Below are 19827 nucleotides of genomic sequence, written 5' to 3' on the forward strand. Positions count from 1 at the left end.
GTCTGTGCTATAGTAGTTCACCAATGAATAAAACTTACTTGAGAATGTCTATTATCATCGGATTCTAATTCCGTAAAAAGAATAGATCTGACCCATATGGTATAGTTGTAACCGATACCGTTGCCGCACAAAATAGAACCTAGATAAGCTGCGGCTCTAATTTTTCATTACAAATCCTCCATGCCCTAATCAGGAAACACCCTTATATATTAGACGTTGACTCCATAAGTGTAGTTTTATATTTATATATATTTCTTTCCTTTATAATATTATATCACTACTATAAAATTAAAAGTAAAAATAAAATTAAAATAATTAAAATAATGACTGGTATAGGTAATTTAATTTCTAAAAGAGCAGCTGCTAGAACAACTTCTCATTTTACTACTGGACCTACTGATGGAGCTCCAGAAGGGTTTAAAGCTCATCCAAAACCTTTACCTTTACATTGGGGTATGCCAAATGATGGATTTTTCCCAATTGATTCAATTGATATTAATTTAGTTGATTTCCCCTTTGAAAAATCTTATCAATTAACTAATAATTCATTAGAAAATTTATCATTATCTGGTTCAAATCAAGGTGCTCAAACTGTTACACCACCTTTAGAACCAACTAAATCAGTAAAGACTATAAGAATTGAAAGAAGAACTAGTGATCCAGATTTAATTGATATTGCAACTGGTTTGCAATATGCAAATGTTGAAGGTTTAGGTCCATTATTAAAATTTACTAGAGATTTTATTACTAGAACTCATAAACCAGGTTATGAAAATTGGGAAACTATTATTACTAATGGTGCTGGTGATGGATTAAATAAGGCAGCAGATGCATTATTAGATCCTGAAGATGTTATTTTAATTGAAGAATTTACTTTTACTCCATTTTTACAAAATGTTAGTAATGCTGGAGGAATTGCAGTTCCAGTTAAATTATCTATTAAAAATGGAAGTCAAGGTCTTGATTTAGAATATTTAACTGATTTATTAGAAAATTGGGAAACTATTCATCCTGGTAAAAATAAACCAAAGGCTTTATATACTATTGCTACTGGTCAAAATCCTACTGGATTAACTCAAACTGTTGAATTTAGAAAGAAAGTTTATGACTTAGCTGAAAAGTATGATTTTGCAATTATTGAAGATGATCCTTATGGTTATTTAGCTTTACCACCATATCAACCTCCATCTGCTACTATTAAATTAGATGAATTTTTAACTGTTGATGAATATTTAAAAGATCATTTAATTCCATCTTATTTAGAAATTGATACTAAAGGTAGAGTTATTAGAATTGAAACTTTTTCTAAATTATTTGCTCCTGGTTTAAGATTAGGATTTATTGTTGCTCATAAGGATGTTATTGCTGCTGTTAGTAATTATTCAGCTATTGTTACTAGAACTTCAAGTGGTACTTCGCAATTAATAGTTAATAATGTTATTCAACAAAAATTCGGTGGTGTTGATGGATGGTTACAATGGATTTTAAAAATGAGAGCTACTTATAGTCATAGAAGAGATGTTTTATTAAAGACAATATTTGATTCTGAAGCTTATGCCAAGAAATATATTGATGTAATTGATCCAAAGGCAGGAATGTTTGTAGCACTTATTGTTAATTTTCCCGAAGGTACAGATTTCTTAACTAAATTAAAACTTTTGGTTTGGAAATTTGCTGCTTATGGTGTAGGTGTAGTACCAGGTATTAATATGGCAGTTGATAAGAAATTTAGTGCAGAACATGCTAATTTCTTTAGATTAACTTATGCTCCGGCTAATTCCGATGAAGAATTAATTGAAGGAGGTAAAAGATTAACTGATGCTATTAATGATTTCTTTGAAAAGGGCTTAGAATTCTAATTAAATGGTAATTCTTATAGTTAGTACTTAATTGTAGTAGATGTTACAAACTTTTATATAGATATTCAATACTAAAGTTATTGCACTTATGAGTGTGGGTTATATAGTACGCGCAACTGATGTAAATCTAAATCTAAATCTAAACCAGCCTCGCCCCGAAAATTAGGGAGCTTTGCCTCACTAAAAAAGGTCACCACTACGGCTGAGGTTTATATAACACGACACGACACGACACGACAAAACACATACTTAATAAACAACTAACTGACAGATTATTCATCACATAAATGTCATTCAATTTCACTAACTTCACTAAGGACTTAAAGTCTTTAGCCGATAAAGTTTCTAATGAATTCAATAATGAAGTATTACCAATGGCTCATCGAACTAGTAGAATTGTTCAAGAAAGAATAGGTAAAGTTAATGTTGATGATATTAGTCAATTACCTTCTGAATATGTTGAATTAGCTAATAAATGTAATCAAATTGAAAGTTTATATAAAAATGTATTAAAAATCACAACTAATTATGAAAATGAAAGTTATGATTATCCATTAAATGTTCAAGAATCATTTACAGATTTTAGTAAAAATATTAGTTCTCGTGTTTCAAATTTATCAAAGGCAACAACTCCTGCTGAAGCTCAAGCAGCTATAATTAATCCAAATAGTGGTGAATATAAACCTCCTAAAACTTTATATCATGCATTAGCAAGAGCTACTGATGCATCAATTTTATCAACAAGTTCAACATCTTCAGAAGATTTATTAGTTAAGGGACTCGATTTATATTCAACAAGTTTAAATAAAATTGGTAATGCAAGATTAGGTCAAGATCAATTAATTAAATCTAAATTTAATAAACCTTTAAATACAACTTTAAGACAATTAATTAGTCAAAGTAATAATATTCAAAAGAAAGTTGAACAAAAAAGAGTTGATTATGATTTAGCTAGATCAAATGTTGCTCAATGTACTAATCCTGCAAAAGAACCTCAATTAAGAGTTATTATGGAAAATGCTGAAGATGATTTTGCTAATACTGTTGAAGATGCTATGAATATTTTACAAAATGTATTAGAAAATGCTAAACCTTTAGAAGAATTTTTAGAATTAGTAAAAGCTCAATTAGCTTATCATAAATTAGCTAATGAAGTTTTAGGTAGTTTGGTTGATAAATTTGAATCATTAATTGAAGAAAAACATGGTGATCGTACTGGTGATAATGTTAGTAGTAGAGAATCAGGAGATTTTGATATTTAAGTGGGTGATAAGTTTTTTATAATTAAAGGTTTGGGTTATCCCTATATATATATATTTGTTAAATAAATATGATGTATAAAATGTTTTGTATTTACAGTGTAGATTAATTTTATGATAATCTTAATGCTTCTAATCGAGAATCAACAGCATTACTAAGGGCATCATAATTTCCTTCTAATAATCTTGCATGAATAGAGCATAATGCTCGTATAGTATCATTATCATCTATAACAGCAGAAATATTAATTTCATTAGCTCCTTGACTAATCATTTCAATATTAATTTTTTCATCAGCTAATACTTTAAACATATTACCGGCAATACCAATAAAATTTACCATTTGTTTCCCAACTAATGAAATAATAGTCATATTTCTAGTAATATCAACAGTACCAATTTTTCTTAATTCCTTTACAGCTGATCTTAAGGCACTTTCTTGATCACTCAGAATTTGTAAAGCCATTGATACATGAACTTCTGAAGTTGAAATTAAATCAACAACTAATTTAAATAAATCTAAAGTTGTAAAAATATGGGCTAAGAAACCATGACTTAAAGTCTTTTTATTTGAATGAATATTTATAACTACAATATCTTGTTTGGCAGTAATAGCAGTTGCAGATCTCTTTTTATGTGAAGTAATATAATTTGGAGATAATGTTTCATATGCTGCAGGTGGATGTGGTGGAGTATCTTCACCTCTTCTACCAATATTATCTGGATAAATAATTGTACCTTTACCTTGAGGATTTTCAACATTTTTAATTCTAATTGGAATTCTTGCTTTAATTACTTGTTCCATAGTAAATGGATGAATAACTTCAGAACCATAATAAGTTAATTCAGCTGCTTCTTCTGGTGTAACACTATCTAATAATCTTGCATTTGGAACTTTTCTTGGATCAGCAGTAAATATACCATCAACTTCTTTCCAAACTTGTAATTCATCAGCTTGAACTCCTACAGCTACTAATGCTGCACATAAATCAGTATAACCTCTACCAACTCCATTTAATAATCCACCAGGAACTACTCCAAAATATCCAGTTAATACTGGAACTACATCATCATCCAATTGTAATACTTGACTACCAAAATGTTGAGATAAAAATTTATAGAAATTATCATCAAATCCTCGAGAGAAATCATAATTTAATGGTATAATATCTGATAAATCAATATACTTTGATTTTAATCCATGATCTTGCATTAATGCAGCTATAAAAAGACATGATAATTTTTCTCCAATTGACATTATTGAATCAAGAGATCTTGGACTTATCTCTCCAATGATTTGACAAGCTTTTAATAATTCACGAGCATGATCTAATTCATTCTTAGAATCTTGAATTAATTGTTCTTGAACTTTTATATCATTAGTAACAAAGGTTTTGGCATTATTTACATGATCTTCTTCAATAATATCTAATAATGCATCGAAATCTTTATTTTCACTAGCCAAATCAGCTGCTCTTAACAATCGAGATGTAGTACCTTCATTTTTAGTTTGAGATGAACGAGCTGAACATACCACTGCAACACGATTATTTGCTGAAAATGCTTTAATAATATCATCTACTATTTTATTAGGAAATTTCCCCACAGATGTACCACCAAATTTTTGAACAATCCATCCACCTTTACTTGGGACACTCTTAAAATCTAATACTGAATTATAAGATCGAGCAGATAATGCTGGAGATGCAGGCATATTGAATAAAAGTTATTTAATAAAATCTACAACTTCTATGGAGTATATCACTAATCTATAATGAAAATCACAATACTTTACAAAATGCTACGTTAACAATAAATTTAATTAATATGGGTCAATATGAAATTTTTCAATCTGGTGATAGCCCTACTTGCAATGACTCAACGTCAGTTCCGGTAGCGGAGTCACGTGTGTCGCGCCAATCTTAGTTCGGGACTACACAAAATAGTTTTATAGTAATTATACCCCGGAAATATAAAGCATAAAAAAATAAAAATATTTATAATAATATATAATTCTATGTATGTATAAATCTATGTTTAAATCCAAAATTTTATAATTAACTACTTGCAACACCATTAATTGCCATGTCATAAATAGCATATACATTTAAGGCTGAAATGAATAACCAAATTGCAATGGCAACGCTAGCTGTAATCCAATTATTGGCCATATATTTATATCTTACTGAATTTTCTTGTTGCTCTTCGTCTGTTTGATCATCAGCACGACTAACTATAGAGTCAGACTCATAATCAGGATCATCATCAGTAAGAGCGACTCTCATTATTTCTTTTTTACAGGTAAAGTAAATTAATGGAGCTGTTAATGGTGGTAATAATAAGGAAATAATAACTTGTGAAATATTTAATGCAATACTTAATCCATTTCTACCAATAGAAACAGAAATAGCAAGACATGGAAGTATAGATATAGCTCTTGTAATTAATCTTCTTAACCATGGCTTAACTTTCCAATTAATATGACCCTCACTAACAATTTGACCCGCAATAGTACATACAATACCAGCACTTTGTCCACTAAATAAAAGTGCTAACATAAATATGGTACCAACAACTGGTGCCAAATTTTTAGATAATAAATAATGAATGGTGTATAAATCAGCATTTAATGCTTCAGGTGTATTATATAAGGAAGATCCGGCAACTATAAGAATAGCAGCATTAACAAATAATGCAAATGTCAATAATGTCACAGTCAATTCAATGATTGAATATTTGTATGAATACTTAATTGATTGATATGAAGGTTTATATTGAGTATAGAAATATTCTGCTTCTCTATCCTTCTTGGATCTCGGATCCTTTTCATCATTAGCTTCACAAATCTCATCCAAATTAACATAACCATGCATCACATCATATTCTCTTAACCTTGGTTGAACAATTCCTGATCCTAAAAATAAAGAATGAATCATAACAGTCGAACCAATAAGTGAAGTAGCAATAGTCATACCACTACCTTCAAACATTTCTTTAGAAGGTACAAATCCTCTAAATACTTCTCTTACATCAGCATGGATTTGAGAAAGTTCAACTGCAAAACATACAACTACAGCAAAGACTAAAAGTCCAACTGAATATTCAAAATATTTAACCAATTTTGTTGATGATGTATCATTCCTATAAGCAATAAGAACAAGAATTACATCAACAATAGTAATACAAACACCAGCAGGTAATGGAATACGTAACAAAATATTAAGAGCAATAGCAGAACCAATAACTTCAGCTACATCAGTTGCAATAATAGCACATTCTGCCAAAATCCATAAAATAATGTTTAACCATTTTGGGAAATATTCACGACAACATCTAGCTAAATCATAACCAGTTACTGAACCTAACTTAATACATAAACTTTGTAAGAATATAGCTATAATATCTGAAAGAAATACAATAAATAAAAGTGAATATTGATTAGCTGCACCAGCAGTTATACCAGTAGCATAATTACCTGGATCCATATAGGCCACACTAATAAGTAATCCTGGACCTATAAATGTACCATATTTTCTTAAGGCTGTAAGTACTTTATTAAATTTACTTGATTTATCTTCATCTTCATCTTCATCATTTTGTTCAACTTGAATATGTATAGTATCATCTCCTGTTTCTAATTGTTTTGTAGAAGTCAGTAATTCATGAGCTGATGCTCCTATTTCTTGTCCCAATACTCTAGACAGTCCTTCTACCATTCTATGCTGTGTTATATTAAGCAAACTAACTATATATGTTAAAATATTAAGTTTCACCTATACAATAAAAGTGATATTAATTAGGATTTGCTGTATTCTATATACTAAAATGACCCGGAAATGGCCTAACAAATTCTCAAGCCAAAGAATTGTTCTCCTCACAAAAAGCCAGAAAAATATCTACCAAATGAATCGCGACTAAAGTAGTTACCAATAATAAATTGGCTTAGCTAGAGATATATACAGTAGGTAAGATATATTTAGTATCTCGTAACTGTAAAAGGGGGTGATATTTCTATTTTTGTTTGTGTATGCGTTTATATATATTCAGCACAAAGTTCAAATAAATTAATATAACATACATAGAAAAGTAATATGGTTTCCTTTGATAATAGGAAGTTCAGAGGGAAAGCAGAACAGGCAGCTTATGATAAGACGTTTGCTGGTAAATATCAGATATTATTGAAAAGAAATCACTTTTTATACTTTGGATTACCATTTTTAATATCTATAGTAGCTGGTTCACTCTATTTACAGAAATTTACTGCTGTAAAATGGGAGAGATGGGATGAGAGGCATCGACAATTAAATGAAGAAGAGATGATGCAATTGATTGAGAATAAACGACCCATAGATAAAAAGAATGATTATTATCGTTTGCAAGGACTTCTAACTGATCATATTACTAAAGAAGTCAAATCTAATGATGACTACGAAATTGTCAGGGTGCAAAGAAAGAAAGAAGACGAGCCAGTATGGTAAGTTTTGGCGATGAATATAATGCTAATGATTGGTGGAATCTAAGTGATTATCCATTTCTTGTAAATACTATAATATTTTGCGTTATGTACCTATTAATAGATACTTTATCTCATAAATAGTTTCTTTTTTTTTACAGTATCTATAAATATATCAAAATAATACGAAGCAAAGTAATACATTAAATCCTCCACAGGAGTCTTTTATACAGAAATAATTAAAACGACTAGTTAACGAAAAAAAAGAAGTTAAATCCAAATGATTGAAATTTAAAAAAAAAAGCAAAATTGTAACAAGAATTGAAAACATGGGTATGAACTGAATAGAAAATAAATAATTAAGGACGAAAGCAAAAGGAATGAGAATGCTAATCAAAATCAACCTAACTAAATGAACATTATGACAACAAATGTAGAAATCAAAGTCATAATAATTGAAACTTGACTTCTCGAAGAGGCTCCCTCAGCAACTGGAGCAGTTGGAGCCGAAGTAGCGGAACTAGTAGTTGATTCAGCGGCCACAGTATTAGCAGCAACAGGAGTAGCGGCGGTGGTTGTACCAACAGCTGGAGCAGCTTCAGTAGCTCCTGGAACGCTAGCTTCACCAGTAGACTCGGCACCAATGATTGAAGTAGAAGTGTATACTCCACCTTCAGAGCTACTTGCAACGATAACAGCGGCAGTATCAGTGACAGGTACACCAGCAGCATTAGTACTAACAATAGTAGTGGTATAAGAAGATAAAATGCTTTGTGAAGCACTAGAAACAATACTAGTACTAGTATATGATTCACCAGCAGCATTAGTACCAACAACAACAACACCAGTTTCAGTACATGGAACACCAACAGTATCAGTAGTAACAATAGTGGTGGTGTAAACTGGAGTACCATAGATAGAAGTACTAGTGTAAGTTTCACCTGCTGCATTAGTAGTAACAACAACAACACCAGTTTCAGTACATGGAACACCAACAGTATCCGTAGTTACAATAGTAGTAGTGTAAATAACTGGACCTGATTGAGTTCCAAGCAATGAAGTAGTAGTATAAGTCTCACCTGCTGCATTAGTAGTGACAATTAATACACCAGTTTCAGTACATGGCACACCAACAGTGTTAGTGGTGACAATAGTTGTAGTGAATTCAGAACAAGAACATTTTTCTATAATGGATGTAGTGGTATACCATTCACCTTCTGAATTCGTAGAGACAATAACTTCACCTGTTTCAGTAGTAACAACACCATTTGGAAGTGTACTAGTAAAGGTAGTTAAGTATTCACTAGCACCTAATAATGATGTCGACGTGTACCATTGACCAGCGGAGTTAGTGGAGATTATAACAACACCGGTATCAGTTTCAACAACACCATTTGGTTCGGTTGTAGTAAATGTAGTGGTGTATTCAGTTGGTGACTCAAGTAAGGATGTAGTAGTGTACCATTCACCATTAGAATTGGTGGTGACGATGACTACACCAGTATCAGTATCAACTTTTCCATTAGACTCAGTTGATAAGAATGTAGTAGTGTATTCAGTTGGCGATTCAATCAAAGAAGTAGTAGTGTACCATTCACCTTCAGAGTTAGTTGAGATTATAACCACACCGGTATCAGTTTCAACAACACCATTTGGTTCAGTTGTAGTAAAAGTAGTAGTGTATTCAGTAGCTCCTAATAATGATGTAGTAGTGTAAAGACTTCCAGCGGCATTGGTGGTGACGATAACAACTCCAGTATCAGTATCAACTTTTCCATCTGGTTCAGTTGATACAAAGGTTGTAGTATACTCAGTAAACAGATTAGTAGTACAACCGGTACCATCTCTCTTACAAACAACTCCACCGATTAAAGATGTAGTGGTGTACCATTCACCTTCTGAGTTAGTGGAGATTATGACGACACCAGTATCAGTATCAACTTGTCCGTTAGTCTCAGTTGATAAGAAGGTGGTGGTATATTCAGTAGCTCCCAACAATGATGTAGTGGTGTACCATTGGCCATCAGAGTTAGTGGAGATTATGACAACACCAGTATCGGTATCAACTTTTCCATCGGTTTCAGTAGATAAGAATGTAGTGGTGTATTCAGTTGGCGATTCAATCAAAGAGGTAGTTGTGTACCATTGGCCATCAGAATTGGTGGTAACAATAACCACTCCAGTGTCAGTATCAACTTGACCATCTGACTCAGTAGATAAGAAAGTAGTGGTATAATCAGTAGCAGCAATACTAGTCAATAATGATGTTTCACTAGTCAAACTACCAGCAGAATTAGTGGTAACAACAACAACACCAGTGTCAGTAGATACAGATCCATCTGAATTGGTGGTGGTGAAAGTGGTGGTGTAAGAAGTAAATGGATCACTTTCAGTTGGGAATAATGAAGTTTCTGTAGTTAATGATCCAGCTCTATTACTAGTAACAACAACAACTCCGGAATCTGTAGCAACAAATCCATCGGATTCGGTGGTGGTGAAAGTGGTACTGTAAGAAGTAAATGGATCACTTTCAGTTGGGAACAACGAAGTAGAAGTAGAAGCACTACCGTTAGAATCGGTACTGACAACAACAACTCCGGAGTCTGTAGCAACAAATCCATCGGATTCAGTGGTGGTGAAAGTGGTGGTGTAAGTAGTATCAGGATCAGTTACAATGGAAGTTTCACTAGTCAAGCTACCAGCAGAATTGGTGGTGACAACAACAACACCCGTGTCAGTAGAGACAGATCCATCTGAATTGGTTGTGGTAAATGTAGTCAAATAACTAGTGAATGGATCGCTTTCAGTTGGGAATAATGAAGTTTCTGAAGTTAATGATCCAGCACTATTGGTGGTGACAACAACAACTCCAGAGTCTGTAGCAACAAATCCATCTGACTCGGTGGTGGTGAAAGTAGTAGTGTAAGAGGTAAATGGATCACTTTCAGTTGGGAACAACGAAGTAGAAGTAGAAGCACTACCGTTAGAATCGGTACTGACAACAACAACTCCGGAGTCTGTAGCAACAAATCCATCGGATTCAGTGGTGGTGAAAGTGGTGGTGTAAGTAGTATCAGGATCAGTTACAATGGAAGTTTCACTAGTCAAGCTACCAGCAGAATTGGTGGTGACAACAACAACACCCGTGTCAGTAGAGACAGATCCATCTGAATTGGTTGTGGTAAATGTAGTCAAATAACTAGTGAATGGATCGCTTTCAGTTGGGAATAATGAAGTTTCTGAAGTTAATGATCCAGCACTGTTGGTGGTGACAACAACAACTCCAGAGTCTGTAGCAACAAATCCATCTGACTCGGTGGTGGTGAAAGTAGTAGTGTAAGAGGTAAATGGATCACTTTCAGTTGGGAACAACGAAGTAGAAGTAGAAGCACTACCGTTAGAATCGGTACTGACAACAACAACTCCGGAGTCTGTAGCAACAAATCCATCGGATTCAGTGGTGGTGAAAGTGGTGGTGTAAGTAGTATCAGGATCAGTTACAATGGAAGTTTCACTAGTCAAGCTACCAGCAGAATTGGTGGTGACAACAACAACACCCGTGTCAGTAGAGACAGATCCATCTGAATTGGTTGTGGTAAATGTAGTCAAATAACTAGTGAATGGATCACTCTCAGTTGGGAATAATGAAGTGGAAGTGTAAATTTGAGAATTTTGATAACCAGTAACAACGACAATACCTGAATCAGTGGCTACGAAACCATCGGACTCAGTGGTAGTGAAAGTGGTGGTGTAAGAAGTAAATGGATCACTTTCAGTTGGGAACAACGAAGTAGAAGTAGAAGCACTACCGTTAGAATCGGTACTAACAACAACAACTCCGGAGTCTGTAGCAACAAATCCATCGGATTCAGTGGTGGTGAAAGTAGTAGTGTAAGTAGTATCAGCATTGGTGATAACAGAAGTTTCACTAGTCAAACTACCGGCAGAGTTGGTAGTGACGACGACAACACCAGTGTCAGTAGATACAGATCCATCTGAATTAGTGGTGGTGAAAGTGGTGGTGTAAGAAGTAAATGGATCACTTTCAGTTGGGAATAATGAAGTTTCTGAAGTTAATGATCCGGCACTGTTGGTGGTGACAACAACAACTCCAGAGTCTGTAGCAACAAATCCATCTGACTCGGTGGTGGTGAAAGTGGTGGTGTAAGAAGTAAATGGATCACTTTCAGTTGGGAACAACGAAGTAGAAGTAGAAGCACTACCATTAGAATCGGTACTAACAACAACAACTCCGGAGTCTGTAGCAACAAATCCATCGGATTCAGTGGTGGTGAAAGTAGTAGTGTAAGTAGTATCAACATCGCTTCCAGTTGGGAATAATGAGGTTTCTGAAGTTAATGATCCGGCACTGTTGGTGGTGACAACAACAACTCCCGAATCTGTATCAACAGATCCATCGGATTCGGTGGTGGTGAAAGTGGTGGTGTAAGAAGTAAATGGATCACTTTCAGTTGGGAACAACGAAGTAGAAGTAGAAGCACTACCGTTAGAATCGGTACTGACAACAACAACTCCGGAGTCTGTAGCAACAAATCCATCGGATTCAGTGGTGGTGAAAGTAGTAGTGTAAGTAGTATCAACATCGCTTCCAGTTGGGAATAATGAGGTTTCTGAAGTTAATGATCCGGCACTGTTGGTGGTGACAACAACAACTCCCGAATCTGTATCAACAGATCCATCGGATTCGGTGGTGGTGAAAGTGGTGGTGTAAGAAGTAAATGGATCACTTTCAGTTGGGAACAACGAAGTAGAAGTAGAAGCACTACCATTAGAATCGGTACTAACAACAACAACTCCGGAGTCTGTAGCAACAAATCCATCGGATTCAGTGGTGGTGAAAGTGGTGGTGTAAGTGGTATCCTCATCCGAAGCACTGGAAGATGATGCTTCACTGGAAGATGATGCTTCACTGGAAGATGATGCTTCACTAGAAGATGATGCTTCACTAGAAGATGATGCTTCACTAGAAGATGATGCTTCACTAGAAGATGATGCTTCACTAGAAGATGATGCTTCACTAGAAGATGATGCTTCACTAGAAGATGATGCTTCACTAGAAGATGATGCTTCACTAGAAGATGATGCTTCACTAGAAGATGATGCTTCACTAGAAGATGATGCTTCACTAGAAGATGATGCTTCACTAGAAGATGATGCTTCACTAGAAGATGATGCTTCACTAGAAGATGATGCTTCACTAGAAGATGATGCTTCACTAGAAGATGATGCTTCACTAGAAGATGATGCTTCACTAGAAGATGATGCTTCACTAGAAGATGATGCTTCACTAGAAGATGATGCTTCACTAGAAGATGATGCTTCACTAGAAGATGATGCTTCACTAGAAGATGATGCTTCACTAGAAGATGATGCTTCACTAGAAGATGATGCTTCACTAGAAGATGATGCTTCACTAGAAGATGATGTAGCACAGTAAGCTGACAAAAGAATTGTTGTGTTGTAGAAATTACCCAGAGCATCAGATGTGACTGCAATTTCTTCAACATCAGTACAGACTTGGCCATCTTCTGAGCTGGTGACGGTAGTCGTGTAATCGGATCCACTGATACCAGGAATAGCTGGAAGAGAATCACATAATGCACAACCTGATGAAGAAGTAGAACCAGTACCAGTAGGAACGGGACCACTATAAGTCACAGCATTAAAGGGTAATATCACCCCATCTTGAACGGCATCCCAATCAGTTGTTACTGAGAAATCATTGGCGTTATATCCAGTACCTATGTTAAAAACCTGAGACCCTGTTGCAGCATAAAGTGTCAATTGTCCAGTACTTGCATCATAGGAGAATGGTTTAGTAACTCCGAGGACGTTAGGAACTAAGGTTGTACTCAAAGCAATCATATTTCCATTACCAAAACCAGCAACATTAATTGGCTTTCCTGCCAAAAGAGGATTGGCAATAACAGATGATTGAGAATCAGCTAAATAGACAGTTTGGCCAGTTATGTTAGCGAAAGGATCAGAAACGTAGACAGTAGAATTTGATTGGGCTGTAATGCATCCAGTACCTCCGATACCCGAGAGTTGCTCATAAAGTTCGTTGTATAAACAAATCTGTCCATTGTTAGTAATACCTCCAGTTACCAAGTTTTCTCCACCTAAGGTGACATGACCACCGTTATTTTGAGTTTGATAGAAAACCATTAAACCATTATTTGTAATAGTTGGGGCATTAATGGTGAAAGTACCAACTCCAAGAGCACCATTGGATCCCATATAGAAGTTACCATTGTTCGTGAAACCTCCCGTATCAGTAAGAATATAAGTACTAGCGATAAGGGAAGCAACAGAATTGAAAGATGTAGTACCATCGTTCACAAAAGTATCACCAGTTATTTCAACATTTAATCCAATGAGATTTGAGACACTACTGATGTAGAACCCTCCCGAGTTACCTACATTAACACTACCGGAAATAGTAGTATCGGCGTTATTGATAATGGAATAATACACATCAGGACTAATATCAAGGTCACCCACTCCGATATCAAAAGTACCGTAGTCAACTGTATCTTGAGTGACATCTTGTGCCAAGGCGAGCACTAGCTGGAAGGCTATGGTCAAGAATAAGCCTATTCCTTTCATTCCGTTTTCTGATAATGACTAAAAGGGCTGAATAAGGTTTATCTGAATAAGTAATAAATATCTTGGCTAGATATGAGGGGATACTTTCGCATCCTTTATATATATGTCAGTACGCCATTTGGTTTCATCGATAATCCTAAATAAAACCGCTGAGCATGATGGTTAACCTACAAGTTAGGTTCTAAAAATATTAATTGCTGCTAAAATAGACCCTCACACATAAAAAATATTTTTATTTTCTAATCCATAATTTTATCTACATGCGCTCTGATGTATGCCTGTGAAATGTCACAAATGACCCATTTCAGGTTTTAAGTGCTTTACATAAAATCCCAGTATAGAAGGATTCTTGTTACGTAATATTTTTTGGAGGAATAGCGACACAAACAAGTACGAAATCTTCGCATAAATCCCTTTTAATCTCATAGAATTCATACTTCCATTCGCACTCGGGTTCTGCAAGGGATTGAAGAACCGTGGAGGTTCAAAAACTAGTATCGTACAGAATCAATTCCAGAATTAATTCCAGATGTTTTCATATCCTCCATTGTTCTTATTTTGTATCATGGATAGATTTGAATTTGCTGGTTCACGAAATATCTACGTAGAATGCGAATTAATAGGATTTTCAACTTTAACCTGTCCCAATATTTATTCAAACCAGATCTTGGGGATAATAAGTCAATATGGCCGTTTAAAAATAAATTGGCGCTATTATATACTAATGCTCTTGAGGAGAATTGTGGGTGTTTTAACGCTTCTGCCAGGCAATTAATTGCATTTAGTTTATTTAGTTCTGATAGAACGCTAACCTAATCTGGAGAAGACTCAACCTGTAATATTACCTAATTTGGGGGACTGGATATCTTTACAAGTCGATTCTTACTGTAAGAGGATATTGATATAGATCCGTGATAACACCCATTACTTTCTAGTGGTCTTATTTTTTAATCTATTTCACTTTATTTTAGTAGGTGACCTAAATAACATAGATTTGGTTTTGGATGACTAACTCTCGAGCTATATTTTAAATGTAGTGGTTTGAAACACTCAATATAAGATCGTAATTATTAATTCCAGCAAGCATCATGGCTTCTCTATTTTCTTTTTTTTGTATATATTATTTTTGAGCTGCAAAAGAATCGTGCATGAAAAATTTCTGATTATTTTTGACTGAGAAAGGGCCTTTATGCGAGTCTTTTATTGTTCAAATATACGCATTTTTAAAAGCTTGTGTAGTATTCCGATGGAATTAATACTACAACTATGAAAACAATATATTGGTGAGAGTGTCAGAAAGTGAGTGAATCTATCCAGGTTCAGGACTAAGCAAAACACGTCGAAGTTAATTAAGACAAGTTTCAAACAAATATTATAAGGTTAAAGTTATGACATATCTAATCTAAAGTTAAATTAATACATGCGATTTTAAGATTTTGTAACTATAATTTCAGAGATTCGGTTTAGATTGTGCACGAGTGCATATAACAGGTTAGTGTGAGGTGAAACCAGTTGTGGCAACTATATGTCAATATAACGGTATTGCACTTATATGTTACATAGTTATTCTCTGTTTAACGAATTATACTGAGTTTTAATAATAATATGGAATATCCGCTAAGACATCCCCACTTAGTACATTAACTTAAATATTTTATTCGAAGGGTCGTGTCAACATCGGGAGTTTTGTTCGATGCATTGTGCGACCAGAGTAATTCTCATTGTTAACATTTGTAATTGTTCGAGAAAAATGACACCCTACATGTCGTAAATTCTGCTAAAAAATAAAGAGGAAAAAAAACACGAAGGGTACCAAGCAATTCTTCTCACATGCATAATTTAACATTGCAAAGGTGATATATAAAATACTCTGAAAACTAAATTGAAAATACCCAATTAGGAAAGAGAAGCATAGTCTACGTTTAGATGCTCTTATACTCTTAATAATATATGTAAAGTAATATTACTGTGAAAGTATGCTGGAGCCATATCTGGCGTCAGTTTGCAGTAGACATTACTTTACATGGTCTAGTTTGTATAAATAAATTATCTTTTATCGAATTCCGTTTTTAGTAATAATTTCACCTATCCCTTTTTTTTATCACATCCCCTACTTTATCCCGAACCACTAATTTGACAATCTTCAACGAACTTTTGAAGATCTTTTTTTAGGATTTTAGTGCTCTAATTAAATTCCATACACAAAAAAGGAAGATCGGCGCCATAAATATTTTTCCAGTTTCCTAAAGGAATCGTGAAAATAGTCAAAGTAGTAATAGCTAATAATTATCATGGTCATTCTTTTGGTAAAAAGAAATTCATACAAACTGTAATAGAAAATTACTGCTAACCATTGCAAATCTAATAATATTAGTATAACTAGAATAGAAAAGAAAAGAAAAGAAAAGAAAGAAATTATTGATTATGAACCCCTAGCCCCTATATGGTATCCCTTAATATTCTCCTAATCACAGTTTATTTTGATTGGGTGAGAGGTAAAACCAATGAACCATGGACCAATAAAAATAATTGTAGTGATACCTCTAGAAATTTCAGAAGTTACTACGAATTGGAACTTACGGTTCTTTATTATTTAATCGTAAGCAGTAAGGGAAGCCGACGATCATCGATGACGTTGATCATAACTAAAACTTAGTGTGAGAGTTTCATTGAGATGATTAAGAAATATTAAGCATTCATGGTAGAGCTAGTCAACCTTAAAGCAACTTGGCTCAAATATGCTTCAAGGATCGGTTCTAGAAGAGAGACTTAAATAACTATTTGAGTATTTTAAATCCTTAACAAAGAAAATTGCACGCCTTGGTCAAATTAAAATTACTAAAGTAGGAAATTATTGCCTAAATTTGAGGCTTTACCTATTTTTCAAGTTTCCAATTTAGAGATTTGGTTACCTAAGATTATTTAAGTATGATTGAACTAATGACCTAGCTCTCAGGCTCAAGTGGTTTTCTAATGAAGGAAACGAAGGAGTTACATTGCAGATAAGCTTTAAATATTTTATCAATTAATATTACTTTCGCGATGTGAATAGTCATGACTTCATTAGTTATGGGATTAAAGAAATTACGCCTCTAAAATCCAGATTAAAATTCCCATTCTCCCCTCAAGTTCTGTCAATCCTCATAATGACGAACAAGGGATTATCGTGAACCCAACAATGTCGTATTCTTTGTTTGTCTCTTTAAATGTAAACAAACTAAAATATATTAAAACATGATACACTATAGCTTGTATAATTTGGGAGGAGGGTTGGTGCGTCTTATAAATATACCCTTTCTGTCACAATTTATTTTTTTTTCGGCAGAAGTATTACAATAACGGTATTGTTTGTTTTGTATTACTCTTATTATGAGAATAAAAATGGTTTGTTTGTCGTATATATACGTAATACTATTATTGTAACGTACTGGTGCTTTATTGTGTTCTCACTCGAATTTATGCTCCCTAGTGGTTTGAGTAACATGCGATACAATAGTTCTTTAATCCCTTACTTGTAGAAGCGCACTATTTACGAAGCATCGTTTCATTTTTCTGCGTTCACCGAAATATGTAGTACAACAATAAATATCCATACTGAATTCTGTATTTCTTTGTATTTTTCAATTTATTGTTATGCTGAAGATATGCCGCCAATCTTCACGTTTTTCTCCATCTTTAACCCGCTTTTGAATTTTGCAATAAGAAATTAGCCCGAATTTTATTAACTACAAACATAATATGCGTTAATCAAAACAATTAAAATTAGAAAGTAAAATAAATAGAATTAATAATTAAAGTAACCTGTTTCATATTCCAAATTTAGATCTGAAATATGGGTTACTGAGGCTTATTGATGGTTGAGCTTAAACTTCCTGTTCAACAGGCTGCTCAACTTGCGCTTTCTCCTTTTTAGCTATTGGCACTCTATCATTGAAACATAATAAAGAGCAAAGAAATCCTAAGATTGAAAAGATAACACAAGTAAAGTATACCCATCTTAACCCCTTTGTAACTGATACAATGAAGATATTAAATTGATCTTCATTTAACGTTCCCATTATTCTTCCGGTGAGAAGTTGGTCGAGTCCAAGTTCCCCCCTGAAAGAATCCACCTTTTTACTAGCAATGGCGGTATAGATCGCCGTACTTACCACACCAGCCAACGCAGATCCCAATGAACGTGAAAAAGCCATAAATGCAGTAATTATCAAATTGAAATCCGGCCTACCTTCCTTATTTGATAACTGTGCGGCTATAATTGCTGGTTGGTTAAAAAACCCAAAAGAGAACCCAATCATAAAAATAAAGCCATCTCTCATAGCACTATTTGAATGATAATTGAACATTGTCATTAATCCACAGGCAATGGTTGAAATTACCGAGCCTATTACTAAAAGTGGTTTGACAACACCAGCCCTACTACATACAACCCCACAAAAGATAGTTGTAAATAATGTAGGAATGATCATAGGTAATAAACGGACCCCGGTAGATCTTGCCAGAAATCCTAATAAATTTTGGAAGTAAATCGAAATATACATACTGGAAGCAAAAAAAACAAGATTTCCAAATAAAATTGTTAGAGCTGGAGCCATAACTTGTCTCTTAATAATTAAAGACTTAGGTATCATTGGATAGAATTGCTTTTCTTCATCAATTTTGAATATAAAAAGTTCATAGTAAATAAATATCACGAATAATGCTGCTCCGATTATTACAAAACTTAAAGGTAAAGGTTTTGTAAACCCATTTGCACTTTCTCCTCCAAATGAACAACCAACTAAGAATAATGTTAACGATACCGAAAGTAAGAAAACTCCAATAAGATCAAATGTTTTCACAATAAATTCAACTGATAAGTTACTTCTGGTGAACAGTTTAGCAATTTGGTGTTTTGGTTTATATAAGAAGATTAAAAATAGAGCTGCAACACCACCAAAAGGTAAGTTTATATAGAAACACCATCTCCAAGTTAATCTAGCAGAACCTGTAAACAATCCACCAATGATGGGTCCAATTGCAGCTGCAGGAGTTAAAGTCATAGTTACTATACCTAAAACAAGACCTCTTTGTCTTATTGGGGTAATTTCCGAACTGATTAAAATGACATTTGTTTGAATACCTCCAGCACCAATACCTGTGATAACTCTACCAGCAATGAACATTGACATTGAATTTGATAAAGCTGAAACCAATGATCCAACTTCAAATAAAAAAATTGATACTAAGACACTATTTTTTCTACCAAGAACAATACCACACTTACCCCATGCTAAAGCCAATACTGCCATAGGTAAAATATAACCAGAACTTGTCCAACCAATTTGTGCAGCTGAGTTAAATGTAGTTTCAATACCTTCAAGAGCAGTGATAACAATGGATTGATCTATTGCAGTCAAAAATAATGCTAAAATAATGGATGCAGTACATAAAATTAATGGTAAACCAGTCAAATAGTTGTTTTCTACATCCTCAGTTTCCCCTTCCTTTAATTTTGTTTCATTATCTTGTTTCTCTAAATTTAAAGACGATTGGTCTTTCTCCTCATTCTCCAGTGATGACATCTTAAAAGATATCTTTTTCATTTATTGTAATGCACTAGACTGATTGAACGTAGAAGTAGTAA

General features: G+C 34.0%; 7 protein-coding genes across 7 annotated transcripts; 3 read left to right on the forward strand and 4 right to left on the reverse strand. All coding sequences in view use genetic code 12, as the record gives it.

Moving 5' to 3' along the window:
- The first annotated feature begins 241 nt into the window (after positions 1–241).
- ARO9 (aromatic-amino-acid:2-oxoglutarate transaminase) lies at positions 242–2003 on the forward strand. Its single transcript, XM_064884101.1, has one exon. It carries the CDS (start codon positions 324–326, stop codon positions 1857–1859), a length of 1536 nt encoding a protein of 511 aa, XP_064738260.1. The 5' UTR covers positions 242–323; the 3' UTR covers positions 1860–2003.
- Positions 2003–3175, forward strand: GVP36 (Gvp36p). Its single transcript, XM_064884102.1, has one exon. It carries the CDS (start codon positions 2147–2149, stop codon positions 3119–3121), a length of 975 nt encoding a protein of 324 aa, XP_064738261.1. The 5' UTR covers positions 2003–2146; the 3' UTR covers positions 3122–3175.
- HOM3 (aspartate kinase) lies at positions 3159–5074 on the reverse strand. The gene has a single exon (XM_064881585.1). The coding sequence runs from the start codon at positions 4830–4832 to the stop codon at positions 3231–3233; it is 1602 nt and encodes a 533-aa protein (XP_064738262.1). The 5' UTR covers positions 4833–5074; the 3' UTR covers positions 3159–3230.
- On the reverse strand, positions 5075–7044 carry SMF12 (divalent metal ion transporter). The gene has a single exon (XM_064882854.1). The coding sequence runs from the start codon at positions 6832–6834 to the stop codon at positions 5176–5178; it is 1659 nt and encodes a 552-aa protein (XP_064738263.1). The 5' UTR covers positions 6835–7044; the 3' UTR covers positions 5075–5175.
- On the forward strand, positions 7045–7799 carry RJT21DRAFT_119969 (uncharacterized protein). The gene has a single exon (XM_064881586.1). The coding sequence runs from the start codon at positions 7210–7212 to the stop codon at positions 7594–7596; it is 387 nt and encodes a 128-aa protein (XP_064738264.1). The 5' UTR covers positions 7045–7209; the 3' UTR covers positions 7597–7799.
- RJT21DRAFT_132799 (Hyphally regulated cell wall protein N-terminal-domain-containing protein) lies at positions 7788–14749 on the reverse strand (the record flags this gene model as incomplete). Its single annotated transcript, XM_064883155.1, has 2 exons — positions 7788–14162; positions 14705–14749. The coding sequence occupies 2 exons, from the start codon at positions 14747–14749 to the stop codon at positions 7980–7982; spliced, it is 6228 nt and encodes a 2075-aa protein (XP_064738265.1). The 3' UTR covers positions 7788–7979.
- A 3315-nt stretch (positions 14750–18064) lies between these two features.
- On the reverse strand, positions 18065–19765 carry RJT21DRAFT_85379 (azole resistance protein 1; the record flags this gene model as incomplete). The annotated part of the gene is made up of 1 exon (XM_064885438.1): positions 18065–19765. One exon carries the CDS (start codon positions 19763–19765, stop codon positions 18065–18067), a length of 1701 nt encoding a protein of 566 aa, XP_064738266.1.
- Positions 19766–19827: the final 62 nt, after the last annotated feature.

Source organism: Scheffersomyces amazonensis (assembly GCF_036850825.1).
Source record: "Scheffersomyces amazonensis strain UFMG-HMD-26.3 chromosome Unknown RJT21scaffold_3, whole genome shotgun sequence".
Lineage (NCBI taxonomy): Eukaryota > Fungi > Ascomycota > Pichiomycetes > Serinales > Debaryomycetaceae > Scheffersomyces > Scheffersomyces amazonensis.